This window comes from Gekko japonicus, unplaced genomic scaffold (assembly GCF_001447785.1).
Source record: "Gekko japonicus isolate JY-2015 unplaced genomic scaffold, Gekko_japonicus_V1.1 scaffold1259, whole genome shotgun sequence".
Taxonomy (NCBI): domain Eukaryota; kingdom Metazoa; phylum Chordata; class Lepidosauria; order Squamata; family Gekkonidae; genus Gekko; species Gekko japonicus.
The window spans coordinates 150,630-161,574 of NW_015175396.1; the positions used below are offsets into that span (position 1 = coordinate 150,630).

Genomic DNA, 10,945 nt, shown 5'->3' on the forward strand with positions numbered 1-10,945 from the left:
ATTTGAATTGTCGTTCCTCTTGTACAAATTCCTACTGTGTGAAGAAATGGGAGATAATTTTTAGGTAGAAAACTGAATTCAGGCTTATGACCATCAATTTGGTCTTCTACACGCTTTAATCTGTCACTCATATAAAGGAGTAATCCCATAATGCCTTCACAAGCTTGTATCTAATTTCCCCTAAGTTATATTGTGGCTTTCAACAAAATGTTGGAGTCTATTTAAAGGGATTTTTTTTTTTTTGCAAAGTTGTTTCTTATTCCTATTTATGGCGGATTTACCCGCAATGACAATGGTACTGGGTGAGGATACTCTACGACATTGGGTTCACTTTGTGTTAATACTGTAAGGAAGCTAGAGAACAGTCTTTGGTTTTGCCTTCCTGCCTGATACATCCACTTGGATATTTTTTATTGCCACCTCAAACACATCCAAGACAGAGCTGTTTATCTCTTCCTTTCCTTGATTGTTGTCTAGATCCACCGTCATTGCCTGTCGTCTAGACATCTATACTAGATATTCAGCCTTCTTTCACCTTTGGTTTTCATGCGGAGTCTGTTGCCAAGTTATGCCACGTGTCTCTGTATAACATTGTAAATACAATTCAAGGTCCTCGTCGTAACCTTTAAAGCCCTTCACAACCTTGGACCCATATATTTGAAGGACCGTATCCTTCCATATGTCCCTCTGTGCCAACTGCTGTCTTCAAGCAGCTGTCCCACCAGGTACGGTGGCCCATGTGGGATTGACCAGACCCCAAGCCATCATGGCTCTTGCTGTGAGATGATCCCTCTCCATGGAGATCTTCAGGTGGTGCTAAAAAGCTTGCCCATTTGCCAGGGCATTTGAGAGGGTATGAATGGCAGGCATCTTTTCAGGGGACAGGGGTGGGGGGAGATTTGGGAACTGTTACTTTGTTCTGTTTTTTTCTTCTAGTTATTCTTACGCATCTTCTGTTCTGTCTTCAAAAGCACAGCTTCTTCAAGTGGCTTTTGGTTTAAACTTTTAATCTTTCCCCCCAAGATTGCAGTTGCTCTTTCAACCCTGTTGTGGTGTTTTTGATTTTGTTTTATTGTACTCTCTCTTGAGTTGAACTGTTACTTTGTTCTGTTTTTTTCTTTATTCTAGTTATTCTTATGCATCTTCTGTTCTGTCTTCAAAAGCGCAGCTCCTTCAAGTGGCTTTTGGTTTAAACTTTTAATCTTTCCCCCCAAGATTGCAGTTGCTCTTTCAACCCTGTTGTGGTGTTTTTGATTTTGTTTTATTGTACTTTCTCTTGAGTTGCTTTGGGCAGCAAGATGACAAGTTCTATAAATCACGAACGGACAAATGATATTTTGATAGGAAGCACTGCTGGAAGTGCATTCAGAAGACCGTGGCATGGGCTGTTTGATTGAACAAGGGTTCTAGCTTCAGACTAGGAACCATATGTGTATTATACCTTGCTCCAGGATGTCTTGTAGATGAAATTTTGGTGTCTTGTAGACTTTCATTGGCAATATGAACTCCAAAATAAGCTAGTGAATCAAGCCAGCCTGGTACGATTGGAGCACAATTTCTAAATGCTGAGAATACCTGATTGTGGAAGTTTCTGCCTGTTTGAGGATCAGGTAGAAGGACACTCAGATCAGTAGCTTCAGACTAGGAACCATATGTGTATTATACCTTGCTCCAGGATGTCTTGTAGATGAAATTTTGGTGTCTTGTAGACTTTCATTGGCAATATGAACTCCAAAATAAGCTAGTGAATCAAGCCAGCCTGGTAGAATTGGAGCACAATTTCTAAATGCTGACAATACCTGATTGTGGAAGTTTCTGCCTTTTTGAGGATCAGGTAGAAGGACACTCAGAGCAGGCCAAATAAGTATCTCAGAAGTGTATTGAAGCTCGTCTCACAGAAGTGCTGATGGAATGGTGCTGCTTTGATGTTAACAGCTGCTGTGATGAATTGGTTGGTGCTCAGCTGAATAGAGCTCCTTTAATGGTTGACTCATTTGACCTAAGGTCTCCAGTCATGCCACACTAAATGTTTAAGTTTTTAAGAAATTATTATTAGAGGTTAATCCTATAAATGTTCTGAACCCCATCATAACAAGTTCATCTTTTCCTTCCACATAATCACTACCGAGAAGAATGTTGCCATGGCCAAAGTAATCCTCAGATCCTCATCCTTTAATAAAAATAGTACAATCTTAATTCTGTCAACAGATACTAAATGGAGCAGCCATATTGCTTTATATAGATCATACCATGGGCAAAACAACATAATGTGATCCAGTGTTTCAACCTCTCTTTGTCAACATCTCAATATCTGTCCTGGAATGGGATCTTCATATAGCAACCCTTCAGAATGGTTCATAGAATTGCATTAATCCTGGCTAGAAAAAAAGTCTTGGCTAAGGCAGAAATTGTCAGATATTTCATCTAGACTGGCAGGGCAAGATTGGGGGGGGGAGCTGAAGAGGCCTGTTCCATTCAAGAACTGGTATAGTATTGCAATTTGGTATTCCCACCTTGTATGATCAGGGCGCAGCATCAGAGGGAGAGTTACCATATGGACCATCCCAACTCATTCTCGCACATTCTTACATAACCAGGGAAGGATGCTTCTATGACTGTTAGGGCACATGTAGTTTATTACATGCTTATGTTTAGAGTTTAGCATTCTGCTTCTGGGTGCTTGTGTTAATAAGAACATAAGAGAAGCCAATGCTGGATCAGGCCAATGGCCCATTCGGTCCATCACTCTTGTCACACAGTGGCCAAAAATACCAGGTGCCATCAGGAGGGCCACCAGTGGGGCCAGACACTAGAAGCCCTCCCACTGTTGTCCGTCCCCCCCAAGCACCAAGAAGACAGAGCATCCCTTGCCCCAGACTGAGAGTTCCTATCTATACCTTGTGGCTAATAGCCACTGATGGACCTCTGCTCCATATGTTTATCCAATTCCTTCTTGAAGCCGTCCGTGTTTGTTGAAGCCGTCCACCACCTCCTGTGGCAGTGAATTCCATGTGTTAATCACTCTTTGGGTGAATAAGTACTTCCTTTTATCCATTCTTACATAACTGCTCAGCAATTTCATTGAGTGCCCATGAGTTCTTGTATTGTGAGAAAGGGAGAAAAGTACTTCTTTCTCTACCTGCTCTATCCCATGCATAATCTTGTAAACCTCGATCATGTCACCCCTCAGTCATTTCTCCAAGCTAAAGAGCCCCAGCCTTTTTTCGTAGGAAAAGTGTTCCAACGCTTTTATCATTCTAGTTGCTCTTTTCTGTACTTTTTCCAATGCTATAATATCCATACTGAGGTGTGGTGACCAGAATTGCACACAATATTCCAAATGAGGTTGCACCATCGATTTATACAGGGGCATTATGATACTGGCTGATTTGCTTTCAATTCCCTTCCTAATAATCCCCAGCATAGCTTTGACCTTTTTTTATTGCAGTCACACACTATCTGGACATTTTCATTGAGTTACCTACTACGACTCCAAGATCTCTCTCTCTTGGTCACACTCTGCCAGTTCGGACCCCATCAATGTGTATTTATAGTTAGGATTTTTGGCCTCAATGTGTGTCATTTTGCACTTGGCCACATTGAACCCCATTTGCCACATTGATGCCCACTCGCCCATCTTCAACAGATCCCCTTAGAGTGCCTCAGAATCCTCCCTGGTTTTCACCACCATGAACAATTTTGCATCATCCGTAAATTTAGCCACTTCACTGCTTACTCCCAACTCCAAACAACTTGAAAAGCATCGGATGCAGTACTGAGCCCTGCAGTACCCCACTGCTTACCATCCTCCACTGTGAAAATTGCCCATTTATACTCACTCTCTGTTTCCTTGTCCTTTTATCCCGTGACTATTGAGCTTACTTAGAAGCCTTTGATGAGGAACTTTATCAAAAGCTTTCTGGAAGTCAAGGTAAACAACATCTATTGGGTCCCTCTTGTCCACATGTTTGTTCACCCCCTCAAAGAACACTAACAGGTTAGTGAGACAAGATTTTCCCTTACAGAACCCATGCTGAGTCTTCCTCAATAGTTTTGTTCATCAATGTGCCTACTAATTTTCTCCTTAATAACAGTTTCTGCCAACTTACCCGATATTGACATCAGACTGACTGGCCTGTAATTTCACGGATCTCCTCTGGGACCCTTTTTAAAGATGGGAGTGACATTAGCTACCTTCCAGTCCTCAGGAATGGAGGCAGATTTTAGTGAAAGATTACATATTTTTGTCAGGAGATCCACAAGTTCACATTTGAGTTCTTTCAGAACTCTTGGATGTATGCCATCTGGGCCTGGTGATTTACCAGTTTTTAAGTTGTCTATCAGTCGTAGGACCTCCTCTCTTGTCACCTCAATCTGACTCAGGTCTTTCAACACCCCTCCCGAAATCAGCGATTCTGGAGTGGGTAAGCACTTCACATCTTCCACAGTGAAGACACAGGCAAAAAATGCATTCAGCTTCTCAGCCATTTCCCTATAATCCTCCAGATTTCTGGGATTTTTTGCACAGTGGTGTTGAGCTATGCCTTAAATCATTCTGTATCTGTTTTTAAATTCTAACGTTTGAAATGGGCTGAGGGTCAATGTTCCCTCTAAGCTGACTTAGTGTGAGCTAGCTCACAGTTTTCTAGCCTCTGGCTCACACGTTTTTGTCTTAGCTCAGGAAGGGTGGCTCCAGAGCAAACTAATTTATGCAGCAGCCAAATCGCTCGCTCACAACTTTAGTGCCAGTAGCTCACAGAGTAGAATTTTTGCTCACAAGACTCCACAGCTTAGAGGGAGCATTGCTGATGGTATAATACAGACTCAGAATAAATCTATTCACACTCTTGCACAAGAATGTTATTTGATTATAGTTCTGCTTTTGTAGAGTTTTGTTCTTCGCAATCATGTGATCTCAGCCAGAGAGATATTACTTGTGTGTTTCTCTTTCTGCCTAGTGAGAGTTTTGGGCCACTGCTTTTCTGGAACTATATGTTTCACAGACATTTGTGTGCAGAGTGATTATCTAACGTTATCGTTATTCACCATGGTTCTGCACGTTAATGGACAGCTGTAAATCAGAGTAGATCACAGGGTGTCTTTCCTGTACATAACACCTGAATTTAGGTCTGTGAAACTATCAGTATTACAAATGCAGTGATACTAGCAGGAAGCCCATTGTGAATCATTAGAGGAGGGAGCAAGTTGGAAATCCTACCCGCACGCCAGATCCTGCTCTCCATAATTTTATAAGCTCCCAGGCTTGACTGGACTAATTTCTTCATCCACCCCTTTTCCCTTTAGTGGACTGTCAACATTCCATGCCTCCTGGAGCATATTAAATTCTCCTTAGGCCATTTCCTCTGCCCTGGTTAAATGATAAAGTCATATTTTCCTGTATACCTGGGCAATCCCTCAAACATTTAGAGACTCTTACTTTGTTTGTGGGTGGCCTGGTTCTGCTGCCTTCATGGTTGGTATGAGGGCCAGCCACTTTCCTGCTAATTACAGTGATAAATCCACAACCATGCTCCACAGTGCTTCTTGCAATTACAGTGCTGAGGCAAAAGTGATGATAAGTGAAGATATTTGTGCAACCAAGCTTTTAAAATTCAGATACCTATTGTCATATATACCGTGGTACTGCATTACAGAATTCTCTTCAAAAATGTGCTTTTCCATGGAGATGTATAGCTATTTATCTGTATTTTTAACTGAGAACAGGGTAGTTAGGAACAGATATTTTAGAATACTTGGTTTTCGTTTAGGTTTTATTTGCAGAGAGCCCCATGCCTGCGTACCTGCATGCCTAAAAGCAGAGGACAATTATTTTTATAAAGATGCAGCTCTCCTTGTATCCAGGCCATGATCTAGATAGCCCAGCCTAGCCCAATCTTGTCAGATCTGTAAGCATTTGGATGGGAGACCACCAAGGAATAGCAGGGTTGCTGCACAGAGGCAGGCAATGGCAAACCACCTCAGAATGTCTCTTGCCTTAAACCCCTATGGAGTTGCCATAAATTGGCTGTAACTTGATGGCAAAACAACAACAACAAAAAGCTATCCATGAGCTATGCAGCCCTATTGTGAAAATGCATTCAGGTTCTCATGTAGTGAAAAGTTGTTTGTTTGTTTTTTAAATAAGATAAAGCACTTCTAGGAAACATACAGATCATATTTTGTATTAAGCTATTATGTGGAGGATTTAGCCAAATCCCTTTAGCCAGAGGGAGAACTAAGCACATATATTACTCATAAAACTGTAAACATTGCCTTGCTGGATTAGACGGAGCCATATGGTCCAGGGTTATGATGGCAACAGGAGTTAGCTAGATTTTGTGGAGTTTTTTGTTTTTGTTTTTAAAGTTGGTCATAATAGCAATAACTCTCTTTGCTCCCAGCACCTGCAAAGTATATCTATTTATCAGTCATGGCTAGAGATTTCAAAGCCATGGGGGTAGGGTGATGAGAAATAGCTGTATCCCATGCTGTCTTGTTACATACATCTTGATTTTTGTCAGCTAATTGTGTTATTTCAATGGAAACAGCCTCCTACAATCATGATCAAATGTTTGGATATTGAGTTAACACCGCTGTTCCGTTAACTTAATGTCTGTGTTACCCTGTTCTGTTAACTTAATGTTCTGTGTTACCAACTCCATTTTAATAGATTAAAAATACTGGGTTTAGATGTCATTTTTAAAAGTAACAAATTTTAAAACAGTTGATCTCTGTCTACTTTGTGTTAGTATTATGCATTCAAAGGAAAAGTCAGATGCCCCTGGGTATAAGCACAACTAGTAGATCATTGGAATTTGGTCAGTATTTACAGCTACTGATCTAGGTGTTGTTTGTAAGATGCACCGGTTTAGATGTTCACGGAGCATAATTTTTGTTGCAGTTGTTTACAAGAAAAGGCAGGTTTCTTTAGCAGGTACCATTAAGAGCATGAGACAGCATCGAGATTTATGAATGAAACAGAATTCTTGGGAAGCTCTAAAACAAGCCTTTTATTTTTCTTGTGGCCTACAGGACCCAGTGTGAGGACTTTCACTCAGTTTTATTTTACTGTGGAGCCAGCGGACACCCTGTCAGTCAGAGCTGCTTCTGTTATACTGAATTGCTCTGCGTACTGTGAGTCTTCTCCAAAAATCGAATGGAAAAAAGATGGGACTTTCTTGAACTTGGTGTCAGATGACAGACGCCAGCTGCTACCAGATGGATCTCTATTAATAAACAGTGTGGTGCATAATAAGCACAATAAACCCGATGAGGGGCATTATCAGTGCGTTGCAACTGTGGAAAGCCTTGGGACCATTATAAGCAGAACAGCAAAGCTCACAGTAGCAGGTAAGTTGTTTTTTTTTAAAAAATATTCTAGCACTTTGCCCATTGCAGCCTGGGAGCTGATATTGCTTTGGGGGGGACTACCTCAGTATGTGTGTCTATATGTGTATATATATATATAAATTGACTCTCCCCCTTCCAGTTTATCCCATTCCTTCCAGTAGATCCTATTATATTGTTTTTGTACCTCCTAATGTGTCTTGTCACTACTTATGCTATGCTTCAGTTTTTTCTGGTGGTTCTAGACTGCGACAATCCTAATGCATTGTTTACTGAATATCCCATTTTGTTGATTGTCCTGACTCACTGTGTGTCATCCGCCTTGAGTCCCTGCGAGAAAGGCAAACTATAAATAATGTAAATACATTTTAAAAATCTCATGCTGGCAAAATACAGTCTGAACCATTTTCTGTGTACCTATAACAGAATCTGTTAGCTCTGACACTTGAGTTCTTCCTCTGAGGTGGAGGACATCTTGGTGGGTGATTCCCACCATCCATTCATAGGTGGACGGCTGGAACAAATTCTTTCCACTTCCTGTCTCCTCTGTGGGAGTCACCTCCTCTTCAATTCTTTTTGTGCCTTATCAGGGAGAGCAGTGTGCTTCATCTACTCTGATACTTTCTCCTTGTATCCCTATTCCTACTAAATCTTCATCTACTCTACTGTCTGTTTTTTCCTCCCATCCCACTCCTATTCTGACTCCTCTTGTGCCTCCACTGCAAGAGCACCCAAGTGCCAGGAGAGCCTTCTGACAGCCATGGTGGCCATTTTTTCAAATCAGGTGGTCTTTAAGAGCATGTCCCTTTGGCCGCTCATATCATGGATGATTGTGAGGGCAGTGATGGCTTTTGCTCAGAGGAGGAATTAGAAGCCCCACCACCACCACCACTGATCCCAGTGTAAACTCTGACAAGTTCAGCCAGATCTGGCGTGGAGCCATTTCTGCCACCATGCCTGAACCACCTGGCTCACAGAAGTGGTTGGAACTGCAAAAGAGTGCCAAAATGTGGCGCCATTGCAAAATGTTGCCAGAGCCCATAGACTCCTTGTTCCTGTCAGCACTGACTGGTGGCCATTTTAATTGCCCAGTTGGAGGTTGCGGAATGGGTCTCCCCACATCCATGAGTTCTCCGGTCGATGCAGGACTTGGTAGGAACAATTAGAATCAACATTTGGAGGCCGCAGCGCTGAATGTGGTGCTGGGGCCCCATTCTGATAACAGCTCATTGGGTCTACTTGTGAGTAAAGTGCAAGAAGCCAGGCCCTCTACTCTTTCCTTTGATTTTCTTGCCCTCATTAGGCAAACTGTGTGTGAGGAAATTAAAAGTTTCTACAATGGAGAAACCTTAGAACATACAGAGTCCAATCCAGTACCTCCTCTCCCCTTTCCCACCACGACAGGGTGGCTCAGAAAGGTTATCTTCCTCTAAAGGAGGGCTTAACTGGCCCACTAAAGTGGATTGGAAAGAGTCTTTTAATAGGAAAAGAGGGAGAGATAGTTCACAATGGGAACCAGACGCCTCTTCGGGTGGTGATCCAGAGGAAAATGAGGAGGGGAGTTTCTTTCTGATAAGGAAGAGGATGAGATCAAGATTCCTGAGCAGTCTGTCATGTTCTTTAAGCCAGAGGATTATCAGTATTTATCTAAAACTATAGCAGCCCTCAAGGTCTAAGAGACCCTATGTGGAGAGGAACTAGCTCCCATAGATTTGAATCACAAGAGCAGACCCAAAGGGAATAAGGAATTCTTTCCTATATCTAGTGTAGCTGAGTTCTAGTGTAGCTGAATTCTTCAAAAAGCAGTTAAAGGCTGAATGGGTTAAACCTATGGCTAACAAGCAATATCCAGGATTCATTAAGAATTTAGATGCCGTACCATATTTTACTTAAGAGTTTTTTCAGGTTCCTCCAGTGGATACCTCAGTCACTGTGTTGCAGTCCTCTGGATTTTTATCAGAAGATGGCTAAGGCTCTGTTAGAGATAATATGGATAAGAAAGCCAACTTTGCCCTAAAGAGGGCCCTTGAGGCAATAGCCATGGCAATTTAGGCTTCTGCTACAGCTTCCATTGTGTTCAGGGTGGCCATAATTTGGTTCAGGAAACTTCTCCAACTACTACTGTCTGGTAATTGTCACCTTCTTGAGGGGGCCAATAAAGTCCTCAAAGCCACTTCCTTTACAGCATACGCAACATTAGATTAGTTAATCTTTTCCTCAAGGGCCATAGCTTCTGCAGCTGCTGCCAGGAGGATGCTATGGTAGCATGCCTGGCAATCTGAAGCACTCTAAAGCATTCCAAGGGGACAGGTTATTTGGCAGTGCTCTTGACAAAATCATGGTGGAGACCAGGGATAAGAAAAAGGCACTCCTCAGGATGCTAAAACGCAATAACAGAAGACCCTTTGGGAATTATTCCTTTCATTCCTAGCATACACTTCCCATATTCAAGCAAGACAACAGAAGATCCAACTGGGGTACTTCTAGACAGCCTTTCAGAAGAGGACCTTTTAATACCTAATTTAACAAACAGGCAAACAACAGATCAGAAAGACCCAATCGAGATGAAAAGCCTTCAAAAGCATGACCGTGCATCAATTCTGGTGGTGGTGGGGTCATCTTTTTGACTTTCAAGACATCTGGGTCAACTTTCAGGCAGACATTTGGTCAATAGCAATACTTACTAAGGGGTATACCATAGAGTTTGTCAGACCTCCACCAGAATGATTTCTAATTCCCTCCTGCAGAAGAACCCAGAAAAACGGCACAGAATGAACATGGCGATCCAGCACCTTCTCAGCATTCAGGCCACAGAATCTGTCCCCCTCCAGAAAGCGGATGGGGAGTATATTCCATCTTCTTCACAGTACAAAAAAAGAATGGAGATTGGAGAGCTATCTTGGATCTGATAAACCTCAACAAGTTCATCAAGCTGAGGCATTTCAGAATAGAGACTTTCAGATTCAATAACTGAATCTCTGGAAGCAGAGGAATATCTCACTTCGATAGGTCTAACAGAGCCTTAACTCCACATTCCAGTTTTGCTGGGCCACAGAAGATTTCTACGGTTCTGCATCGGTGAGTCCCATCTACAATTCAGGGCTCCCCCATTCGTACTCTCAGCAGTTCTGAGAGTCTTTTTAAAGATCTTGATCAAGCTAGTTGTAAGATTAAGGGAACAAGGCATTCACAATCTACCCTTAATTGGACAATTCCTCGAGCAGATTGAGTTCCAAGATCAAATCATGCCAAGACACAGTAGCAACCAATCGTTGCCTTCAAGCTCACGGATTCATCATCAACCTACAAAAAATTCCTTGGAACCAGAATAGTGGCTAGAGCATCTGGGTGCCATTGTAGACACCGTGTCCAACTGCCTTTTCTTGACAGAAAGGAAGGCAAGGAAGATGAAAGAAATGTTGGAGTCAGCCATCAAAAGCAAATCATCGTCACTAATGATGCTTGCAAAACTAATGGGTCTGCTGGTTTCAAGCATCAATGCTGTCCAGTAGGGATGTTTTCTCACAAGACCCCTGAAACTACTTCTGAGACCCTACCAATTCCAGATTATGAGGAAAGTGATTTCTCCATTTGTATC

At 42.2% G+C, this 10,945-nt stretch overlaps 1 protein-coding gene across 1 annotated transcript in view; it reads left to right on the forward strand.

Moving 5' to 3' along the window:
- Positions 1-286: 286 nt before the first annotated feature.
- NEO1 (neogenin 1) overlaps positions 287-10,945 on the forward strand; it is a 125,172-nt gene continuing 114,513 nt past the window's right edge. The window contains exons 1-2 of the mRNA XM_015425677.1: positions 287-302; positions 7,033-7,350. Coding sequence (XP_015281163.1) covers positions 287-302; positions 7,033-7,350 — 334 coding nt within the window. The remainder of the gene's footprint in view (positions 303-7,032; positions 7,351-10,945) is intronic.